The 25076-nt window shown below is 44.2% G+C and overlaps 1 protein-coding gene across 3 annotated transcripts in view; it reads right to left on the reverse strand.

The window, feature by feature from the left end:
- Positions 1-664: 664 nt before the first annotated feature.
- sv2 (synaptic vesicle glycoprotein 2) overlaps positions 665-25076 on the reverse strand; it is a 78822-nt gene continuing 54410 nt past the window's right edge. For all 3 annotated transcript variants that reach the window (XM_080183342.1, XM_080183340.1, XM_080183341.1), the window contains 5 exons: positions 24712-24800; positions 21224-21363; positions 18230-18325; positions 14676-14835; positions 665-8980 (listed from right to left, as the gene is read on the reverse strand). In XM_080183342.1, coding sequence (XP_080039468.1) covers positions 8797-8980; positions 14676-14835; positions 18230-18325; positions 21224-21363; positions 24712-24800 — 669 coding nt within the window. In that variant the 3' untranslated portion in view covers positions 665-8796. The remainder of the gene's footprint in view (positions 8981-14675; positions 14836-18229; positions 18326-21223; positions 21364-24711; positions 24801-25076) is intronic.

The raw sequence follows: 25076 nt of genomic DNA on the forward strand, positions 1-25076 counted from the left end.
TATCTCCACTCACATTGTCTGCACCTTTTTTAAGACTTGGTTAGCTGTAAAGACGTGTGTTTGAATCAGTATTGTGTAAACTGAATGTGTAGCTTTTTATATGCTCTGTTTGTTTGTGATCAGAACTCCCCACTCACCTGATGAAGGAACAGCCCTGAAAGCTAGTGGTGTTTGCTACCAAATAAACCTGTTGAACTTTTACTAAGTAAGAAGTCTCAACACCCAGGTTAAACAACCACATGCAAGCATGGAATGTTCAAAAGACAGAAGCTTATAGTCTGTAGTGCAGCTGGAGGGAGGGGGGTAGGAAGAGGAGTCATTTTTGGGCTGTTTAATAATTGACAATCTGGTGTTGCTGTAGTACTTGGAATCATGCTTGGATTGTATGATCACTTGGACAGCTGCTTGTCCTGGGTTCAAGTCAGGATGCTGTATCTTGGGAATACTGTTTCCTTTGGAGTATCTGTTTGCTGTAGGATTGAGAAATGCAGGCAAACTGAACATTTGTTGCAGCAACCAAGCTTTACTAATGTATAATTCAAGATGTGGGCATAGCTGGTGTTGGGGTGAGACTGGAAAATCCTGATGTTGAGAAGTTAACCTAGATCCCAACCTGTGAATGAGGTTTCACTCCAGGTATGATTCAATTGATCCACTTGGAAGCTTTTATCAAAATTAACTTTTATTGAACAACATTGGTAAAAGTTATGATTATAACAATTAAAGTATTTAAATGTGATCAAGTTAACAATTATCTCTATAGTTCAATTTAAGGCAATATCCCTAGGCATGCACCCTTATTGTGAATTAGTTAGCACATAGTACAAATGCTCACCAAATGTACTTGCATGGAGCTGTTTCCAGCCTTTTGACAACTTCGTGTCTGTCTGGAGGTGTTTGTATGAGAACCAGAAGACAGATCCAATCTGAGATTAGTTCTTGGCAGATTCCAGTCTCCCCTCCAGACATGAAGTGACCCCTCTAAAGATACCAACAGAAGACTGACTTGACATCTCCTAAGCCTAGTTCCATCCAGTCATATGACCTTGCCTGTCAATCAAGCCCCACTTTGAAATATCCTGGGAGATATACAGCAGTACCCACAGTGGTGGGAGCAAATTGAATATCAGCCCAAAAATTACCTCTCCCTCCCTCACTCTAGCTGCATGACAGATGATTGACTTCATTGCTCAGTTTGCTTAAAAAAAATTCAAAAGGCAAATTTGAATAACTTGCTAATGAGTATCAATGGTCACACTAGAATTCATAATCCTGGAAAAGTTTATAAACTCTAGAAGGGATTCAACTCAATCACACTTCATTCATCCAGATTAAAACAAACCTTGTACCAATTAAGATCAATTGTGCTGCTGCAGTAACAAGTGCTGCTGCATGCAGACAAAATGGCTGAGTGCATGGAACTGTGACAATGAATCCTGCAAGAAACATGGCACAAATGCATTTCTTAAAGGCAAATGCTGTCTCACTGGCTAGGCCAGTATTTATTGCCCAACACGCATCGCCCTTCAAGGTAGTACTGAGCTACCTTGAACTGCTGCAGTCCATGTGGGGTAGGGACACTGCTGTTGGGGGAGTTCCAGGATTTTGACTCAGTGCCTGAAGGATTGGCAATATTTCCAAACAGGGATAAGGAGTGGCTTAAAGGGAACTTCAGGAGATGGTGTTTTCCAGGTATAGAATCCCTATAGTGCAGGAGGTGGCTGTTTGGTCAGTGAAGTCTTTGAAAGAGCACCTTACCCAGGCCCACCCCTGTCATTCCCCATACCCCATATGGTTAAGCCATTATTTGGATGCTAAGTGGCAAATAAGCATAACCAATCCACCCAACCTGTACATGTGCTACCTTTTGTCCTTCTAGATGGTGTAACAGTTATGGGCTTGAAAGGTGACAAGTGAATATTTGTCCTGTGCTTCAAATATTGATGTTGCTCTCTACTTGCATGGATGTGTGTATTCCATCATATTCCTGACTTGTGCCTTGCAGATGGTGGACAGGCTTTGGGGCTGTGGAAGCTGAGTTGCTCTTTGCAGGGTTCCTACATCCCTTAGTGATGTAGGGAATTTGGCAGTGGTGATGCTATTGAATGTTGAGCTGATGGTTAGATTCTCAAATGGTCATTACCTGACACTTGGATAGGATTGGCCCTTGTCAGCCCAAGCTTGGATATTGTCCAGATCTTGGTGCATTTGGACATTTTCAGTATCTGTGAAGTTATGAATTGTGCTGAATATTGTGCAATTCTAACCTTGTGATGGAAGGACGTTTCAATATTGAAGCAGCTGATGATGGTTGGGCCTAAAGTCCTGAGGAACTCCTGGAATTGAGATGAGTGACCTCAACCATAATGGTGTTTTGCTGAGTTATGATGACTCCAGTCAGCATTCCATTCCAATCAATACTTGCTGGGTCAAATGCTGCTCTGATGTCAAGGGTAGTCAGCTCATTTGTCCATGTTTGAACCAAGATTGCAATGGGGTCAGGAGCTGAGTGGGCCTGGAGTGTCAAAATGAGCAGAGTTCTGTGAAGTAAGTGCCAAAAGATAGCACTGCCACAGTGCTGGAGCTGGTGGCTTGTTTGTTTAGAATGTTGTGGCTGGTTGAGTACAGTCTGCACTAGTTGTTATGTGAGCTACTAGCGTGAAATTGAACTTTTAAACCTTTTTAAATTGCTGCTTAACAGTGAATGGCAAATGCTTGGGTCTGATGTAGATTAAAGCAGCTTGGGGTTGTACTGGTGAAGAGAACCAACAACCAGAATTGGCAGTGATTACCTACATGCTCACTTAGTGCTGGCTCTGATTTTGGCCTTTAACAAACAGGTATATGTCCAGTCAGTTGGTTCCCACCTGACACCTTGCCCACCACAGTGAAGCATGGTTTGAGATGTTAGTGTGGTCTCCACTACTAGGGGATTACTAGGACAGCTCAAGTTTACACAGACTTCTGCAGTCTGTAATCCCAGTTTGAAACATTTGGGGAGTGGAAAATGGAAGGAGGTTTTACTTGTCCAAACAATACCACTTTGTTTAACATATTTATCTAGTGTTTTCTGATCCGCATACTTGCGGTTGAGCATTTCGTAATCCAGAATTGACTGATCCCAGCCATTCTGGCCTCAGCATTGAAGTATTATTTATGTATGGCACTCTTGGCATTTACAAGCACACCTTGCTGCTTGCTTCATAAAGTTAGTTGAATCCTATCCCGTTCACTAAGGGTCTCCTCTTTTCTCTTGTCCAATGTGATTTAGACGCAGACCACTGTGACTGACTATAGACAGCTCTCTGAAGCAAGTGAACAAGTTAAGCTACTCTGTAGTATCAAACCACTTTGATCAATGGGAGCACCTTCATTGCAAAAATGATGATAAGAAGTAGGAGTAGGCTATTTGGCCCCTTGAGCCTGTGCCACCATTCAATAAGATCATTGCTGATCTTTGTGAACTCAGCTCTACTTACCCACCCACTCTCTCACCATAACACTCAAATTTTTGAACAGTAAAGGAATTATCCTTGCCTTAAATGTTCAATGAAGCTTCACTGGGCAGGGAATTCCACAGATTCACAACCCTTTGTGTGAAGAAGCCCTGCTCCCCCTTATTTTGAGGCTATTTCCCCTAGATTTGGTTTCACCTGCCAGTGGAAATAATCTCCCTGCTTCTATCTTATCTGTTCCTTTCATGATGTTTCCAAAAGACCTCCCCTCAATCTTCTGCATTCCAATGAATGGGATGAATAATGAATTCTTTCATTCTGCAAATGGGGGTGAGGAAACAACAAGCCATGTAATTTATTCTTGGCATGTTGCAGATTGTACAGTGGAAAAGTTTACAGTAGTTGAATTCTGATAGGGGAAGGTGCAGTTGATTGAGGTAAAGGCATTTGGATTCTCTGTTTCTGCAAAGGAGTGTCCAAGAAACTCTTTCACTACCAGACCCAATTGTTTGAAGTCTCTTCAGGAGAGATGTAGAATTTTTTTTTGTAATACGCAACAAAATTGATTCTGATGCAGAGTAGCAGTGTTCCCCTGGCTGTGTAAGTTCAGTAAAAGTCACAGTCACACAACCCCACTCTTAGCCAGGTTGGTTGTTGACCATATTGCAACACTGGACTTTGTTTATGCTTTGGTCTGCCTGAGCAGGAGAATGGGGACACAATTGGGGATGGGGGTGATTGGTTGCTTGGATATGTTTATATTTCAAACATTTGGTTAGAGAAAAAAAACAAATGTAATAAAATCATTGCAGAAACTTCTCAAACAGCAGCAGAGTGAAGTAGAGGCAAGGTTATTCCAACAAGCATTCAATGTATTTTTTTAAAGCACTTTCCCCAAAGTTTTTGTGTCTACGTTGCATCAGTGTAGTTGCTTCTGTTCTGAAGCTAGTCCAATCCTATTGAGGCATGCAGTTAGATTGGGGCTGCTGGTCCAGCTGCCTTTATTCTCTGAATGATGCTGCTATCACAGAATCTGTAAACTGGCCCAGGCTCTGATTTTAATTTGATGGCTACATCCAATCTGACTAAAATCCTTTCTGCTCCTGTTCCTATTGACACCCTTCTGATTCTGTGCCAACTATTGAACCCAGTCAGGACACAGGATAAACTAGAGGTAGCAGTGATTATACTATAATTCCTACCCAAAAATGAATTCCATATGGTTAAAGATTCCTGAATTCCTCCAAGCTATAGAATCTACAATAAACAGACCATCGAATGGAAGTTGCAATTTGAGCTACTGCACTCTTCATCCAGGTCTACAAATCATGACTGTAACACTACATTCTGCACCCTCTTCTTTGTGGATGCTATGGTTTCTGTGGCAGGAACAATACTTCACTTTTCATTGTATTCTAACACATGACAATAAATTCAACTTTTTTTAATGTTCATTTTAATCAATCAAATATCTTGCTAGATTTCTTTTGGTTCTAATAAATTCCATACCCACAACTGAGGTATTTTGTATTTATTGGGTGATTCCTGCCTTCTAGTATGGAGTCTTCATTTGCATCTTAAGTATCAGTGGATATTTTAACATGCAAGTGTCTCCTGTTGATAGGAGATGAACTGTGCAGCACAGTTATCACAATTGATTTTGGAACTTGAAATATTTTGTTAGGAAGACATCAAACAAAATGATGGCTATGAGCTGTTAGGATGAAAGGGGCAAGTTCTGACTGAGCTCCTGTAGGGAATGAGAGCCTCGACAACTGTCTAATGGTGATCTGCAGTGTGCAGTCCTAGAGGGTTGGAGGTGTGGGGGAGGGAATCTGAACGCTTCCTTCCCACCCCCTCCAACACCTTCTGGTTAGGAAGGTCAGTGATGGGGGAATTGAGAAGTGACACAGTCACAGATTTTGACTGTTTTACAGGCCAGTGCATTTTTTAAATTCTATCTAGAAATGCAATTATCATTGCACAGAGTGGCCGTTCAGCCCATCTTGCTTATGCTGGCCTAAGGCAGAAAAATGAAAACTAGCCAGCTTTTCTAACTCCCTGTGCTCTGTGACCTTGCAGATTACTGAGCTTCAGGTGCAGAAGGCCCCCACCATCAAACAGCAAATTCCAGACGCATTCTTTCCCTTCCCCCAATAATAAATATATGTCCCCCACCTCCTCCAGACAAAAGGGTCTGTCTTATTTCCTTTACACCCAAGTTAATTCTCCTTTTGTTCTAAGGAAAAACAATCCTCGACTGCAATTTTCAAGCCCTGGCAACATTCTTGTAAACCTCCTCTGCACTCTCTCCACAGCAATTAATGTGGTGACCAAAACTGTACAGAGAATTATGGCCTAACCAGCACTGGTATTCTGATAAAGGCAAGTATTCAAGTACCTTCTCCCTTGTCTTCATCCTGACAACATCCAGGGATGTATGGACATGCATTCCCAAGGTTTCACTTCAATATCTTCCCACCATCTGCAAATTTCACAACCCTCAGAAGTTCATAAGGTATAGGAGCAGAATTAGGCCATTTGGCCCATCGAGTCCACTCTACCATTCAATCATGGCTGATCTACTCCTCATCCCCATTTCCTGCCTTCTCCCTGTAACCTTTCAACCCATTTCCAATTAAAAATCTAACTCTTTACAACTGTTTTAAATTATCCTAAGACCCCTTGACTTAGAATACTCCACGCCTACTTTATCCAGACTGTTTATCATCTTGTATATCTCAATTTGAGCCCCCCTCGTTCTTCTAAATTCCGGAGAGTATCAGCCTGAACTGTTCAATCTCTCTTCATAGGACAAACCCCTCATCTCTGGAATCAATCTCATGAATGTCCTCTGAACTGCCTCCAATGTTACTACATCCGTGCTCAAATAAGGGGACCAAAACTGTGCACAATACTCCAGGTGCAGCCTCACCAATGCCAACAATACTTCCTTACCTTTATATTCTATTCCTTTAGCTATAAATGTTAACATTCCATTCCCTTTCTTTATTATCTGCTCTACCTGCATGCTAGTTTTTTGTGACTGATGAATGAGGACACCCAGATCCCTCTGCACTGGAGCACCCTGAAGTCTCTCCCCATTTAGATAATAAATCACCTTCCCATTTTTCCGACCAAAATGCACAACTTCACACTTACCCATGTTAAACTCCATCTGCCACATTTTGCCCCACTCTCCTAATCTACCTATATCCATTTGTAAGGTTCTAATTTCCTCATTGCAACTTACTGTCCCACTTATTTTTGTGTCATCTGCAAATTTGGCGATACAGCCTTCTATCATCCCTATATCACACTCTAATATAGATTGTAAATAGCTCGGGCCCAAGACCGAACCCGACTAGTTACATCTTGCCATCCAGAATTCCGCCCCTCTGTCTTCTGTCCATCAGCCAATCACCTATCCAAGTTAATAAATTACTCCCAACCCCATGTGATCTAACCTTGTGAATTAACCTTTTGTGCAGCACCTTATCAAATACCTCCTGGAAATCCAGATATACATCTACAGGATCCACTTAGCCATTTTGCTTGTTACATCCTCAAAGAACTCCAGCAGATCAGTCAAACATGATTTGCCCTTCACTAAACCACACTGCCTCTGAGGGATAGTGTTTTAACTTTCCAAATGTCCTGATATTGCTTCCTTGATAACTGATTCTAACACTTGCCTCCCACATTTCAGTCCAAATCACTTATACCAGAAACGACGAGACCTTTTGCTTCCTGTCACTTGTCCAATTTTGGATCTGATCTGCCACCTTCCCCTTGATCACATGGGCTTTTACAAATCAATCATACCGGACCTTGTCAAAGGCCTTACTAAAATCCATGTTGATAATATTGTCTGCATTATCCCCATCAATCCTCATTACAAATTTAATCAAATTTTTTGGAAGCATTAAGGCCTAACAAAACCATGCTAACTATCCCTGATAACCCGTGCCTTTCTTTCTAAGTGATAGTTAATGCTAGCACACAAAATTGATGCTAATTTGCCCACCACCAAAGTTAGACTGATCAGTTCATAATTATTTGGCTTATCTCTTGTACCTTAGGGCGGCACAGTGGTTAGCACTGCTGCCTCACAGCACCAGGGACCTGGATTCAATTCCCCGCTTGGATCAGTGTCTGTGTGGTGTCTGCATGTTCTCTCCACGTCTGTATGGGTTTCCTCCAGATGCTCCGGTTTCCTCGCACAGTCTGAAAGATGTGCCGGTTAGGTGCATTGGCCATGCTAAATTCTCCCTTGGTGTACCCAAACAGGCACCGGAGTGTGGTGACTTGGGGATTTTCACAGTAACTTCACTGCAGGGTTAAATGTAAGCCTGCGTGTGACACAAATAATTAAACTTTTTCTTAATGTTACACTGTTCACCAACCTCCAATCTGCTGGTACCTCACTTGTATCTAGTGAGGATTGGAAAATGACCTCTGTCTATCCACTATTAGCTCCATGGCTTCCTTTAACAGCCTAGGTTACAACCTGTAGCACATTCCTAGCAGTGCAGCTGCCTCGTTTCTGAGCTTAATCCACGTGTCCTCATTTAATGCTTCATTCCCCCCCACCACCCCAGCTGCAGTTGATTCCTTAACCAATAAGGCTGCTACACCCCTACCCTTTTAAGCTTCTCCTGATGCTGCCTGAAAACCCAAAGACTTTGAGCTGCCATTTTTTGGCCTCGTGTCACTACTTTTAATCATTTCTGTATCACTATCCTGTCTATACATTCAAACCTTTGCAGAATGCTGCACAATCCTTTTATTGCAAACCTCTAACTATATATTGCCTGCTAAATTTTGAAACTAGTACCTCTGATTCAGAGTTTAACTTTTAGCTTTTCCACTGATTGTTGTGGTACACCAAGGAGTTAAGGGTAACTGTTTTGGGGAAATTCTGGTGGTGCAAAGACATTGATGGATGGAGGGAATTAGTACAGACCTTTCCACTGCCTAACATGAACAAAGTAGAAACCCAGGCAGGAGATTCTCCCAAAAAAGACAAAAGTTAATTTGATGTAAACACAATCTCACGTCTGAAAGAGCTCTCTGTCCAGCCAGAGGTTGAGGTAGAGGCACTTGTGTTGTTGAAGTCCAACCCACTGCTTCATCTTGCTATAGTCTGTAGTTAGTTCCCCATGAAGATATCATCACTGGTCCTTGCACATGCACACTTCTCAGTTAGCCCCAGAGAACATGACAGTGTTCACTCCGCCACGTCTGGTCCCACTACCTCTCAATCCTGGGACTGTGCTGCTGGAGGGGCTAACAGGAGCCTGAAGTCACAGGTCCAGTAACTTTGCTTTCGAGGCTCTTCTCAACTCAGTTCTATGTGCTTGGTGTTAGGCAGTTTGAGACCAGCCAGGCCTCCAATGAAGAATATTACTGCCACCAAGAGAATGATCACACTGCAGTTCATATCGACCAGCTGCCCAAACACAACGTTTCCCAAAATAGAGGCAATTCGGCTGATGCTGCTGAAGACTCCCAGGGCAGATGACCTGTCAAGGAATAAAATCCTCAATGTTACAAAACTATTAACCAAACTCCTCCCCACCACTCTTTCAGTAGAACTGTGCTATCTTGATGGTGAACCATTTTGGAAATATTGACCCAATATTTCCTATGTAATATTGCTACACTGACACACTGAGACTTTGTAAGAAGTCTCACAACACCAGGTTGAAGTCCAGCCAATTTATCGAGTTCTTGAGTCAGTTGGTTGGACTTTAAATTGGTGTTGAGAGACTTCTTACTGTGTTTACCCCAGGCCAACGCCGGCATCTCCACATCACACTGAGGCTTTGTCAGCCCTTTCCATTCCATTGTAAAATCCTGCATCTGCCTCTCTAATGGTCGATGTGAAGATTTGCTGCAGTTATCCCCAGCTGCCAGTGGGGACACCACTCCACCACTAGTGCAAATTTCCACACACAAGCGCGCGTGCGCACACACACACACACACGTGTGCACTTTCCATTATAAATCTGGACTTGGAATAGATGTCTACAGTTCGAAGAAGTTTCTGTCAACCAAGTTTGCTATTAAATTCCTATTAGCTACTATGTATTAGAGACCAAATGTATGAGATGCGCCTGTTCACAATTCCAAGTCTCCCCTATGTACTCTATGATCAGTATGCTTTGTCTGTATAGTGCACAAGAAACAATACTTTCCACTGTATACTAATACATGTAACAATAATAAATCAAATCAAAATCTAGTAGTCACACCAGACTGGTATACATCTAGAAACCATGCCAAATGTTGACACTGCACACGTTTCACCATACTCCTCACGTACACTATTAATAAGGAGTGCCAGAAAGTCAGGGCATAAAAAAGGCCTTAAGTGCTCCAGTTGTGAAAGACAAGTTGTCATTCCTGGTCAGTCCCTTGTTGGGCTGAACACAGGTCAGTAAAGGCCAGGTGAGGTTGGGTGGAGGATGAAGATAATGGCAGCAGTTTATTGGCTCAAATCCAGTCCTCATTTTGTTTCTAGTTGAGAACAATAACCAACAGCAAGAAGACATTAATCCCAGCTGCAAGCTGGAACAATCTGTCATTCTCAGGCTGCAGCATTTAGATAAAGGACACAAAAATACTCTTCACTGGATCACACACAAAGAAATATTGTCTTTAGTGTGAAATTTCTCTTTACGCAGCCAGACTGGGGCACATCTAAATTTGGCACGTCCACTACAACACTCTCCAACTTTTACAGATGCACCATAGAAAGCATCCTTTCTGGATATATCACAGCTTGGTATGGTTCCTGTCCACATCTGCAAGAGGTTACATAGGGTTGTGAATGAAGCCTTGTCCATCACTCAAACTATCCCCCCATCCATTGACTCTGTCTACACTTCCCGCTGCCTCGGAAAAAGCAGCCGGCTTAATCAAGGACCCTACGCGGCCCGGACATTATCTCTTCCACCTTCTTCCGTCGGGAAAAACATACGGAAATCTGAGGTCACTTATCAACCAACTCAAGAACAGCTTCTTCCCTGCTGCCATCAGACTTTGGAATGGATCTACCTCACATTAAGCTGATCTTTCTATAACCCTAGCTATGACTGTAACACGACATTCTGCACTCTTTACTTTCCTTCTCACCTAACGTATTCTATGATCGGTAAGCTTTGTCTGTATAGTGTGCAAAAAAAATACTTTTCACTGTATACTAATACAATAATAAATCAAATCAAAATCTGGGAGTCACACCAGTCTGGTACATGTCTAGAAACCATGCCAAATGTTAACACTGCACACATCTCACCATACTCCTCACGTACACTATTAATAAGGAGTGCCAGAAAGTCAGGGCGCAGAAAATACCCTTCAGCCCATCGAGTCTGCGCTGACAATAAATATCTCTAAAGTCACGCTAATCCCATTTTCCTGCGCTTGTCCCATATCCCTGAATGTTATATTTCAGGTGCTTATCCAAATAATTTTTTGAAGGTTGTAAGGTTTCCGGTCTCCTTCCCAGGCACAGCATTCCAGATTCCCACCACCCTCTGAGCGAAAATACTTTTTTCTCAAATTCCCTCCGAATTGCCTGCCCCTCACCCTAAAACTCTGCCCCCTCGCGACTGACCCCTCAACCAAGGGAAACAGTTGCTCCCTCATAATCACCTCAATTGATTCCCCCCTCAGCCTTCTCTTCTCTAGAGAAAACAATCCAGCCTCTCCTGTTAGCTCCAATGCTCCATCCTGGTGAACCCCCTCTGGAGCAGAGGTAAGAGAACTGAATCAACATCAAAAATAGAAGCCACTAAATAGGATTACAAGCCAGAAAGGAGAGTCACGGAGGGCTTTCATGGGAGATACAAACACTTGTTAACCCAGGCTAATATGGAAAAAATAAGTAAAGAAGAATAAAATGGAAGCCTTACGAAGAATTTCATTCCGCAAAGGATGGTGAAATGTTATTCCAAGGGGTGTACGGGCTAGGTTGGAACAGCCACTATCAACTTTGCTCAACTAAAATGGCCATTCCATCTTTCTCTGATTAGGTTGTACGTCACATCTTTTAAAGGCAGATCAAAGGGAAATAGAGAACTCCCCCAGGATTAGTACACTCTCCCATCAGCTGAGATCTTCCCCTAAGTCTACATGATATTACATTCCACCAGTAGCCCTCGGACAGAAGAATCCTAGATTGTGGTGGGAGTGAGAGAGAATCACCAGGCAAGGCCAACGTTCCTTATCTCTAAAACCACTGTAATTGTGCCCCCAGGTTTTAACATCATATTTGGGTAACATCTCCAGACTGACAGGCTCATTCCGTGTAACACAGACTTCCAGCACTCAGGCTCAAATAGGACAACATTCAGGGAAGGTGGGGTTAAAAGTAAATGTTGTGGCAAACTGCCCCAGCCCCTTCCAAACTGAGTTGAAGGAGGCAGGAAAATCTCTCAGATTCTGATTACAGAATCCCAACAGTGCAGAAAGAGGCCATTCAGCCCATCGAGTCCTGCGCAAGGATATTCAGCCCTGCGCAAGGATATTTTGGCCCTGGAGGGAGTGCAGAGGAGGTTTACTAGGCTGATACCGGAGTTGAGGGGATTGAGCTATGAGGAGGCTGAATAAACTAGGCTTGTACTCGTTAGAGTTTAGAAGAATGAGGGGAGATCTCATTGAGACGTATAAGATGATGAATGGGATGGATAGGATAGAGGTGGAGAGACTCTTCCCGCTCAAAAAAGACAGTAGGACTAAGGGGCACAGCCTCAAGATAAAGGGGAGGCGGTTTAGAACGGAGTTGAGGAGGAACTTCTTCACTCAAAGGGTGGTGAATCTCTGGAATTCTCTGCCCGTTGAAGTGGTGGAGGCTGCCTCGCTAAATATTTTTAAGAAGCGGGTTGATGGGTTCTTGATAAGAGAGGGGATTAAGGGTTATGGGGAGAGGGCAGGAAAGTGGAACTGAGCCACGACAGATCAGCCATGATCTTATTGAATGGCGGGGCAGGCTCGAAGGGCTAGATGGCCTACTCCTGCTCCTATTTCTTATGTTCTTATGAGTCTGCGCTGACAACAATTCCACCCAAGCTCGATTCCCATAACCCCATGCATTCACTCCAGCTGATACTAAGGGTCAATTTAGCACAGACAATCCAGCTAACCCGCACGTCTTTGGAGCACAGGAGGAACCCGGAGCATCCAGAGATTTGATGGGTCTTTTCAGCACTGCATAATTCTATGGCATCTACCGCATTAACAGTGCTCATTAACAGTGTATATGATGAGTGTACATGATGAGTGAGCTGTGTGCAGACACGGGGAGAATGTGCAAACTCTGGGAATCGAACCCGGGTCCCTGGCGCTGTGAGGCAGCAGAGCTAACCACATGCCACCCCCAGTTAAGGATAGCCATTTTCAGCTCATCTCTGGGGAATTCAACTCCTTTGTTGAGGAAAGGCTGGAGTTTCTGGGCAAAAGACGTGAACATATCCTTATGCTCCCCCGACCACTTTTAAATCAGAAACCGAAGAGGACTGGGTGAGAGTAAATCAGTGCGGGTCTCGAATCTGAAACCCAAAGAAAAAAAGTGCTGGAAAATCTCAGCAGAACAAAGGGTCATCTGGGCTCAAAACGTCACCTCTTTTCTGTCCTCAGATATTGCCAGACCTGCTGAGATTTTCCAGCATTTCCTCTCTTGGTTATTGAAGAGGACTGCCCAGGTTGGTGACATCTGAGATGTTAATACTCAGCTGCGTGGGAATGAATCCAGCAGAGCCGGAAGACCAAGCCTGTGCTTTGGAGCTGTTGTGATGAATCTGAATGTTAAACAATTTTAATTACGACAGCAGGGCCCCCTGCTGTAACAAGAGATAAAAAAAAAACTCTGTATAGACTTTGGCCCATGCTTTGGTGCAATGGTATGTCATGGGGAGCTTACACAACCTGTTACATTCTGGGGACTGCAAACTTTGTTTAAAGGTTCGATCAAAGCTCTCGACATGTCACGGGGAACGGACGGCTTTGGAAACCTTACAGGAGTAAAATGAGAAAACACCTCCACACAGAGAGAGTGAATGGGAGAAGTTTGGAACTCTCTAACCACCAATGTCAGGTCCACTGCAAATTTAAAATCTGAGATTGATGGACTTTTTTCTTCTCAAATTCCAACACAAAGGGCAAGGTGGGTACGTGGAGATAAGTCCCAGGTTACTCATCATTTAATTGAAAGGGCAAACAGATTTGAGAAACGGAATGGCCACCACTTATTACACTAAGTGGATCAAATATTGCAGAGTAGAAAGCTGGTCCCAGGCACATTTAATTTAGTTTGTGTGTGTGTGCTCATTTTGTGGCAATGACTGTAAGGCAAGTAGGTGCTGACCAATCTCACTCTTCCCATAATAATTGGTAACCTTTTCTGAGGAAGGATGTCCTTGCTATAGAGGGAGTGCAGCGATGGTTTACCAGGCTGATTCCTGGGACGGCAGGACTGTCATATGAGGAGAGACTGAGTCGGTCAGGATCATATTCCCTGGAGTTTAGAACAGTGAGAGGGGATCTACATAAGAACATAAGAAATAGGAGCAGGAGTAGGCCATCTAGCCCCTCGAGCCTGCCCCGCCATTCAATAAGATCATGGCTGATCCACTCACCCACCTGCTCTCTATAACTCTTAATTCCCTCTCACAGAAACTTATAAAATTCTAACAGGATCAAACCAGATAGATTCAGAAAGTACGTTCCCAATGGTGGGGGAGTCTAGAACAAGGGGGTTATAGTTTGAGGATAAGGGGGTAAACATTTTAAAACTGAGACGCAGAGAAATTTCTTCACCCAGGGGGTGGTGAATGTGTGGAATTCACTCCCACTGAAAGTAGTTGAGGCCAAAATTTGAGATTTCAAGAAGAAATTAGATGTAGCCCTTGAGGCTAAAGAGATCAAAGGATATTGTGTGGGGAGTTGGGGGGGGGGGGGGGGGGGGGGGGGGGAGTCCGGATATTGAATCTGATGATCAGTCATGATCAAAATGAATGGTGGAGCAGGCTCGAAGGGCCAAATGACCTCCTCCTGCTTCTAGTTTCTATATTTGTAGAACTCAGTCCCTGTAGAGATGGTTCTTTATACTCTCAGGAAATGATTCCACTGCACTCCCACAGTGAACAACAGACTGATGTTTCAGAGGGTCTAATATTCAGGGAGAAACCTCCTCCATCCTGGAGTGTGACCTACCGCAGGTGAGTGGGGTACAATTCTAGCCCGATGACATCGAGTGAGTTCCAGGCAATGACCGATATGGTACTGAACACACAAGACATGATCAAGCTCTGGGTTTTGGTTGCTACTTCCCAGATGAAGAAGACGCTGACGCCCGAAAGAAACAGACTGGCACCTAGGAGACAAAGCATAAAACAAAAAAGTAATTATCACCCAGCTTGTCTGTTGAATTAGTCATTATCCTTCAGATCACAGTAACTGACAGCACTTTTAACCACTGGTTATATGCCCTTAAGAGAACTAGTAATGCAAAGTTTGTTAACTATTACTAATTGCCTGCACAAATTGAGCTGTGACGTTCAGCAGGTTCTGACCTTCCAAGGACAGTGTTATTCAATGTCTGTTCCTGCTCCCTCTACTTACATTCTAAGAGTGCACAAGATTATTAGTAAGAGAGTCAGCCATCAGCCTCTGGTCGGTCTCTCTACCAATACTTAAAATGGAAGTTAGCAAGTTGCTAGTTCTGATCAAGTTGCTCATATTTAACTTTGCTTCACTCTGTTCCTCAGTTAGCTGCCCCGCACTAGTACTTCAGCCTGGCCAAGGGAAAAGCAGTTGAGGGAGCGATCTGGATAACTCCACACCTCTTCGACCGCCCAATCTTATTAAAGCAGCCAATCATTCCTTGACTATGCTACAGTTGTACAAGTCATTGGTGAGGCCGCATTTGGAGTGGTGTGTACGGTTTTGGTCAGCCTGTTATTGGAAAGACATTGGAAAGAGCGCAGAGAAGATTCACAAGGATGTTGCCAGGACTCGTGGGCCTGAGTTAATAGGGAGCAGTTGGCCAGGCTGGGGCTTTATTCCTTGAAGCGTATGAATATGAGGGGTGAACTTATTGAGGTGTATAAAATCATGAGGAGCATCAATAGGATGAACGCACAGTCTTTTGCTTAGGGGAGGGAATTGAAAACTAGAGGGCAGAATTGAAAGGAGACAGGGGAAAGATTTAAAAGGGACCCGAGGGGCAAATTCTTCACAGAGAGGTTGGTGTGTGTATGGAACGAGCTGCCACAGAAAGTGGTTGAGGCAGGTGCAATAACAACATTTAAAAAGCATTTGGATAAGTACATGGATGGAAAGAGTTAGAGGGATATAGGCCAAATGTGAGCAATTGGGACTAGCTGGGAGGTCACCATGGTCAACATGGGTTGGGTCAAAGGGCCTGTTTCCCTGCTGTCTTGGTCTATGACTGTAAATTGCAAGGGAACAATCTCTGTTTGACATGGGCTGTGGGATTCTGAAACCCATTGGGATGCCAATGTTTTCTCCCCACAAAACTATACCTTAGCCTAGAATCTACACACCAAACCAGTGGATCCCAACCTTTCATGTGCCATGGCATTCCTCTGTACTGTAAACAACTCTGAGGCACACCTCCTACTTTGTGTCTTCTTCCTTTACTGGAAACTTTGTTTTTAACCTCTCTCTCTGTCTCTCGCATTTCTCCTGGGGTTTTTGCACCCTTTTTCTGTTTTGCATTTTGTGTGGGCGCACGAGAGCCCTTTGTATTCAGCTCCAAATCCCGTTGGTCACGTGCACGGGCCTGACCAACACAAGTCCAAATCGTGCATGGATAGTTTGTTCCCAGGCACACGCGGGAGGCCTGAGGTCCACCAGCTCTTGGAGATGACAACCACAGAACTAAAACTGAAGGCTAGTTTTGGTTTGATGACATGAATTTTGAAGGGGGTGGGGTTCTTCACAGCATACAGGGAGTCACTGCTCTGGATGATTCCAATAAAAAGCAGCTCAGAAGATGCTGGAGGCAAAGCTGCTTTCTATCAATCTGAAAGCCAGCTCAATTATTGATTTCCTAAGTGATGCCTGGCTCAACTATACAGACAACAGCTCCAACTCCGTCACCTCCAGCTCTGACAAAGCTAACCAAGACTGAGCTTGTGCCAGGGAGGAGGAACAGTATTTACATTTGTACCTCAATGTTGTGGATATTGAACAGAACCATTTTAAAAGCAGGTGCACGCCCTGATTGTGAAGGGATTTTCTCTCTCTCTTTGCTCTGACTCACAAGATTCTGGATTCAAAGCCCAGGCCTTGAGCACAAAATTCCAGACTAACACTGGAGTGCAGGACCGAGGGAGTGCTGCATCATCAGGAGGTGCTGTCCTTCAGACGAGATGAAGGCCCACTAACTGGCCATGATGATGGGAACTTGCATAGATTGTCCATGTTTCCTACATTACAGCAGTGACTACACTTTGTTGGCTGAAAAACAATTTGAAACGCCCGGTTGTGGTGGAAAATGCTCTACAAATTTGTGTTCTTTTCTCCAGGATCTGCTATCCACAACCACATAAAACCCACAGCCCCGTCACATCAGGTATGGCCTGTAACAACAAGTTAAATAGTTCATCTCGAACTTCACCATCCAAACAGTATTTTAAGAGGTGAACAGGAAGGGCAATTTTCTGCATTGTTTCAAACACTTCCTGCTTTGTAGGGCCTTCCACTTGATGATGTTTATAACTTTAAAAAAAATCACCCAGGGAGAGTGAGAATTCTCCACTCCACAACGGGTCAGGATCAGTGTTGGAAATATTCCCCACTCCACACAGACTAAATCTCAGCACTGCTCTTTCCAAGTCTGTAACTAGCCCCATCCACTGATCCTCACCCTCACAGCAAGGTGAACTGCTCCGAGTCTGATGTCAGACAATAGGCAGCACAGGTTGTTGTCACAGTCTTCACCCTGTGCGATCAGTGTGGGTGGGAGAAGAGTTGTTCAGGAGCCCAAGGTTCTCAGGATTGGAGCATCCGTTTGTTCCTTGTTGGTGGCAAACATTAGGAAAAAAACAAGAGACAATGCGATGGTTCTAGAATCCCTACAGTACAGAAGGCAGCCATTTGGCCCATTGAGTCTGCATCAATCACAATCCCACCCGTGCTCTATCCCTATAACCTCATGTATTTACCCTAGCCAGTCCCCCCGACACTAAAGAGCAATTTAGCACGGCCAATCTATCTAACCCGCACGTTGCTGGACTGAGGGGGGAAACCGGAGCACCTGGAGAAAAGCCACGCAGACACGAGGAGAACATGCAGATTCCATAAAGACAGTGACCTGAGGCCGGAATTGAACCCGGGTCCCTGTGAGGCAGCAGTACTAACCACCCCACTTTCGATGTACCCTGCCACTTTTTAAAACATTGCCATTTTCCCACCTCCAAGAGACTCGAGGTTATTGAGGTTGATACGTCAGTGCTGTACTGAGGGAGTGCAACACTGTTGGAGGTCTTTGAGAGCAAGGACCCATCTGTCTGTGGATCTGTCCCGAATCAACAAAACAGATCCACATTTCATGTTTATCATTTGTTGTGGGTATCTATTGCAAAACAACAGTGATTCACTGGCTGTGGAAATAATGTAGAGAACATGGAAAGCATTATATAAGAGCAAGTTTTGTTAATGGACATTTAATACTGCTGCAAATTGCAAACAGTCCCTCACACCACGCTCTCACCCTCTCTCTCCCCCATTTTGTTACTCACACAGTAGCAGTTTGCCTCCCAGAACGTCCATCAGTAAGATGGAGAAGATATTTCCAGGAAGATTGGCAGCTGCGATTATAAATCCTTCTTTGTAAACTGTAAAACACAAAAAAAAATTTTTAAAAAGTAAGAAGGGAGAGAGAGAGAGATAGGGATGAAAATCAATTGCAGCTCAGATGATTTCAATGTGATCTTGTGGATGGCATTTTTGTCAAATGTCTGACTGGTTGAATGTGTAAGTGCATCATATTCTGTGGCCCTTATTCACAAGGAGATCAGTCAACCCCTCGAACCATAACCACTATTCAATCATGACGGATCGGTAATGTGCGTCAATGGGGTGAGAAGGGGAAAGAGGGAGAAGGCTTGTGAGGAGCCTACACCAGGTGGGCCAAATGGCCTGTTTCTGATTCCATTATCCCAGCTTTATCTCCTATCCCTTATTACTCCCCTTTACCCCGCAGAAATCTTTTACCCTCGAAAGATTGGAGTGCCTCGACAGCCACAAGTTTTTGAGGGAGAGAGTTCCAGAATTTGAGGTCAATACTGATGTGATTGAAGCCAGGGTCCAAGGTAGAGTCCTGGGCTAGCCAAGCGGACCCCCACCAACTATGGCAAGTCTGCAAGATGAAGGTATGTGAAATCTACAGGCTACAAAGATGAAGGTATGTGAAATCATTGGCTCCAATGCACCTCCCTGCCAATGAGCTCAACGTTTCGAGCACGAGGTCAGTGAGAGCATGCCCTCCACTCTGGAGCCTTGGACGAACCTGTATCCGAGGTCACCATTGTCAATGTCAGAGCAGCCTTCTCAAAAGTCAACCCATGGAAAGCAACAGTACTTCCTTACCTTTATAGTCTATTCCTTTAGCTGTAAATACTACCATTCCACTCACTTTCTTTATTATCTGCTGTACCTGCATGTGAGTTTTCTGTAACTCATGAACGAGGACACTCAGATCCCTCTGCACCCCGAAGTCTCTCCCCATTTAGATAACAAGTTGCCTTCCCATTTTTCTGAACAAAACGCACAACTTCACACTTATCCACATTAAACTCCATCTGCCGCATTTTAGTCCCCCTATTTGAGGAGAGATGATGTGGCATTGGGTGTAGTGGCTTTGGGGAACCCTCAGGTCCTGCGTGGGGTCAGCTGGTGGGGCTATTCGCAAACATTTTCAACCTCTCTTTACAACAATCTAAGGTTCCTGCCTACTTCAAGAAGACGACCATCATTCCGATATCAAAGAAAACCCAGGCAGGGTGCCTTAATGACTATCGTCTGGTGGCTCTGACATCCATCATTATGAAGTGCTTCGAAAGGTACAGATAAATTCCAGCCTCCCAGATTGCCTGGATCCACTACAGTTCACCTACTACTGCAACAGATCCACAGCACCGCTGGCCCTACACTCAACCCTGGAACACCTAGATGACAAAGACTCAGGCCCCTATTTATTGACTACAGGGAACCTTCAACACCATTATTCTTACGAAACTCTTCTCCAAATTCCATGGCCTGAGCCTCAGCTCCTCCCCCTGCAACTGTATCCTAGACTTCCTAACCCACAGACCACAATCACTAAGGAAGGTCGAGAATGAAGCCCAGTCCATCAAGCAAACCACCCTCCCATCCACTGACTCTGTCTACACTTCCCGCTGCCTTGGAAAAAACAGCACAATCAAGAACCCCATACTCTCTTCCACCTTCTTCTGTCGGGTAAAAGATACAAAAGCCTGAGATCACACACCGACCGACTCAAGGACAGCTTCTTCCCTGCCACCACCAGACTTTTGAATGGACCTACCTTGGATTAAGCTGATCTTTCTCTACACCCCAGCTATGACTGCAACATTACTTTCTGCACTCTTTCCTTTCCTTCTCTTTGAACAGTATGCTTTGTCTGTATAATGTGCAAGAAACAATACTTTTCATTGTATACATGTGATAATAAATTCATAAAATATAGGAGCAGAATTAGGCCATTCAGCCCATCGAGTCCACTCTGCCATTTGATCATGGCTGATATGCTCCTATCCCCATTTTCCTGCCTTCTTCCCATCATCTTTCAACCCATTCCCAATTAAAAATCTGTCAAACTCCTCCTTAAACTTACACATTGTCCCAGCATCCACCACAGTTTGAGGTATCAAATTCCATTGATTCACAACCTTTTAGGAGAAGTAGTTTCTCCTCAATTCTGTTTTAAATTTGCTACCCCTTATCCAAAGACTAGATTTGATGAGGTGCTGCAGTGCATCTTCTGGACGGTACACACTGCTGCTACAGAGTGGAGGGACTGAATGTTTTGTGGCTGGGGTAGCAATCTAGTGGGCTGCTTTGTCTTGGACGGCTTTAATCTCAAGTGTTGTTGGAGCTGCACTTATCCATTACACTGCTGACTTGCGCCTTATAGACAGTGGATAGGGTCTGGGGAGTAGGAGGTGAGTTACTCACTGCAGGATTCCTAGCCTCTGACCTGCTCTTGTGGCTACACTATTTATATGGCTCATCCAGTTCAGTTTCTGGTCAATGGGAATCCCCAGGATGTTCATAGACATTCAAGGAGATCAGAATAGAGCGTGCGGGGGGAGGTTACTGGGAATGCAGCCCTCTATCAGACTGTTTCAATTTTAATTCTTGGCTGACAAACATGCACAAAGATAGCCTGGTCTGCACTCCATGTCGAGAATGGCTGGAAATTCCAACAGAATTCCTAGTTCTCCATGTTTTTATTGTAAATCAGTCCACTTGTTGTTCAAACTCTTCCCTAGACGCTGGAATTTGAATAATTAGCCACACTATCTCTGATCGACCGGCACCAGTAACATCACAGGAATGAAAACTCATGAAACACAGACTCTCCCAGATGGAAACGGCTGGAGAAAAGAATAAAACTTTTTTTTTAAGTTGTCAATGATTGGAAAGGGGTCAAATATGCCCCCCCTCCACATCAGAATGAGGAACCCCAACAAATTCAAGTAGGGACCCACCCGCTGTCTTCACTGGATAGCAGGTAATGTTTTTGGCATCTTCTTCACTGGAGCCGTTTCGAATACTCGAGCAGGCGGAGCCCCCTCCCGTCTCCATCCGTTTCAGCAGCTCCGGAAACCACATCCAGAGCCCATAGTACCTGGGAGGAGGAGAAGGAGGAGGAGGGGAGAAACAGCGGATTAGTTACCTAACATAAAAGAGACTTGCATTGATATGGTTTATGATCTGACTTTACAGTTGTAGCCATTGTAGGAAACTCTCCTTCCACTGCATCAATCTCAGCGCCCCAAAACCCTAACCTGCCGAGTCCAGCGCTGCCCCTATCATTGTAACAATACTGTCCCATGAAGAAAAGTATTTTAATCACGTTTCAATGCAAGATGCTTCGAACAGTCCTTGGCATTTTGTCAGAGCCACTTTGTCTGCAGCCAATAACTATTTGTCTGCAAATAGTTGTTACTGAAGCAGTATAATTGACAATATATTAATCTGAACTAATGCAGCGTTGTGTTTTAACGTTCAGTAAGAAGTTTCCCAACACCAAGTTAAAGTCCAACAGGTTTATTTGGTAGTAAACGTCATTAGCTTTCAGGGTTTTCCCCTTTGTCAGGTGAGTGGGATTGCAGTGTAGTTTGATTGGGTTAATTGATGGGTCACATGACTGCACTTAAACTGCACATGACAAACTTGATCAGAGTTCCATGGAATGTACCTCCATCAAATCTCACCTCAGTCTCCTTTGCTCTGGACAGCTTCTTCAACCCTAAACCTAGTCAATAAAATTCCCTGGGACCATTCTAATAGTCTTCTTCAAATCAGTGTCACAGGATCTGAGCATCAGGTGCAACATCTCTTCTGGTACCTCAGAGTGCAGCATTCTCTCAGCATGCTGCTGGAATACTTGCCTCAATCACAGTGCTTAAGCCTCTCACCTGCCAGATAATATCCTGGTTTTGGTCAATATTAGTTGTCAGAGCCAAAAATCTACCACAGAATGGTTAGCGCTGCTGCCTCACAGCATCAGGGATCCGGGTTCGATTCCCAGCTTGGGTCACTGTCTGTGTGGAGTTTGCACGTTCTTCCCGTGTCTGCACGGGTTTCCATGCTAAATTGGACTTTAGTGTCCCAAGCTGTGTAGATAAGGTGCGCTAAGGTTTGTGGGGATTGGGCAGGTGGGGTAAGTGTGGGCCTGGATTAGGATTGGTGCAGACTCGACAGGCCAAATGGTCTCCATCTGCACAGTAGGGATTCATAGAATCCAAGTGCAGAAGGAGGCCATTCTGTCCATCAGGTCTGACTGACCACAATCCCACCCAGGCCATATCCCCACAACCCTGTGAATTTACCCTGGTAGAACTCCTGACACTAAGGGGCAATTTAGCATGGCCAATCCACCTAACCTGCACATCTCTGGAGCGTGGCAGGAAGCTGGAGGAAACGCATGCAGACACAGGAAGTGCAAACGCCACACACAGTGAACCAAGCCGGGAATCGAACCTGGGTCCCTGATACTGTGAGGCAGTAGTGCTAACCACTGTGCCACCTTGCCAATTCTATGATCTGTTTTAATTAATGACGATATTCCCATGGAGAATTTGCAAACAAGCAGATTTTCCCCATGGAATGAATCGTGTGAAAGATTCTGTACATTAGAAATGGATTGTCTTGTCCGCATGGCGATGGTTACCATGGAGATTGTGGCTGATTAGAATCATCAGGATGTACACCAACCTCTCTCAGACATTAGTTAACCAGACTTCTTCCCTACAGGTCAACTCTCCTTCCATTGCATCAATCTTAGCACCCCAAAACCCTAACCTGCCGAGTCCAGCACTGTCCCTATCATTGTGACAATGCTGTGCCATGAAGAAAAGTATTTTAATCATGTTTCTCTGCAAGATGCTTCGAACAGTCCCTGGCATTTTGTCAGAGCCACTTTGTCTGCAGCCAATAACTATTTGTCTGCAAGTAGTTGTTACTGAAGCAGTATAATTGACAACGTATTAATCTGAACTAATGCAGTGTTCTGTGTTTCATTGTTCAGTAAGAAGTTTCACAACACCAGGTTAAAGTCCAATAGGTTTATTTGGTAGTTAACGCCACTAGCTTTCAGGGTTTACTCCTTTGTCAGGTGAGTGGGATTGCACAGTGTAGTTTGATTGGGCTAATTGACAGGTCAGGTCATATGACTGGGAACAGCCATGTTTTCTGAGAATTGCAGCTTAGTTTTTCAGAATTGGAAGCTGCAGAGAGACTAGGTTTGCTGTTTTGAGAATACCTCCTTCTCTGAAAATGGCTGTTTGTATTTCTGCCCACAGCTGTTAAAAGCTACAAATACGAGCATACTTATTTTAATGCTAACTAATTCTGAAGAAGGGTACATGTCTATGAGATATTGCTTTTAAATTGGAACAACAGAGATAGCTAGCTGTTAGGAGTTATACTGCGCCATGTTTAAATCTGATAATTGATAAAAGTTACACTAATTATTTTTGTTATATTCTAACTACGTTCTTCAATAAACTTTGTTTGATAGAAACTTCCTAGTGGCTCACTTTCAATCATACCTGGAGTGAAACATCTTATGCTCACCCTACTGCTAAAATCAAATATATAACATAGTCTAGGATAAACAGCTTGGAGTTTCCAGCCTGGGCCTTAACATCACCGTTTCCCTTTTGATCTCCCACCTTTGGTAGACTGGAGTGTAACAGAGATAAACTGCTATAGGAGGGTTAAACCATTATATGGGAGAGAGTAAATGCTTCTATGCAGCTAACAGTCAGATCCCGAGATTTGATTTGTGGTGTGAAGACTCTGCAGATCTTTCACACAGCAAACCCAACACTTCTATCGTCTAGAAGGACAAAGGTAACAGACACATGGGAACACCACCACTCGCAAGTTCTACTCCAAGTCACTCACCATCCTGAATTAGAAATATATCGCTATTCCTTCACCGTGTCTGGGTCAAAATCCTGGAATTCCTTTCCTAACAGCACTGTGGGTGTACCTACGTCACATGGACTGCAGGTTCAAGACGACAACTCAGCACCACCTCAAGGGCAATTAGGGATGGGCAATAAATGTTGGCCTGGCCAGCGACTCCCACATACCAAGAACAAATAAAAAAGAGCAATTTGATTAGAGAGGTCCAAGACTCTGGCCAGAGCTTCTCCTCTCCTGATTACAGACTGTCCACTGATCCCCTCTCCTCCTGATCACTGGATATTGTGACTCCACCTTCCCACACCCCCATTACTAGCCAGTTGCCCCCTTCCAGATGTTAGGTGTGCACGTGGACAGCAGGCAGAGACGGGGATCAATCTTGGACCTGATGAATCCACGAGTTAACAGCTCATCCACACTTGCTGTGTATTCTCACCAACCAAGAACGGCCAAGGAAATCAGCCCCAACTCAACAGAAAGGGTCGGGGCGGGGGGTGGAATTGGCAGGCCAGTGTGCTCAGAATTCAGACTGACTCACCCAAACGAGATGCTGAAGAAGATAACGCCGAGAATAATCGACGTGAGTCGCAATTTATGTGCAAGAATCTTTTTGATGGGATCCAGACCCTAAAAATAAGAACAGGATGGTTAACAATACCTTTGATCAGGACTCACGTGTCCGATGGAGTCCACCCTGCAAACTTCAGGAGATAGATGATCTTTCTAAAACAAAAGGTCGAGAAGGAATGAAGGGGGGGGGGGAGGAGCGAGTATTAGTTAGAGGAATGATATTGGCTAGGAGATGCACTTTGGAGACCCAGGAATGATTACTGGGATCCTATTGGACTGGGGAGTGCCCCAGGGATGATTGCCTGGATCTTATTGGACTGAACAGACGCAGGG

This window comes from Carcharhinus amblyrhynchos, unplaced genomic scaffold (genome assembly GCF_965287045.1).
Source record: "Carcharhinus amblyrhynchos unplaced genomic scaffold, sCarAmb.v2.hapA chromosome_254, whole genome shotgun sequence".
In the NCBI taxonomy this organism is placed as follows: domain Eukaryota; kingdom Metazoa; phylum Chordata; class Chondrichthyes; order Carcharhiniformes; family Carcharhinidae; genus Carcharhinus; species Carcharhinus amblyrhynchos.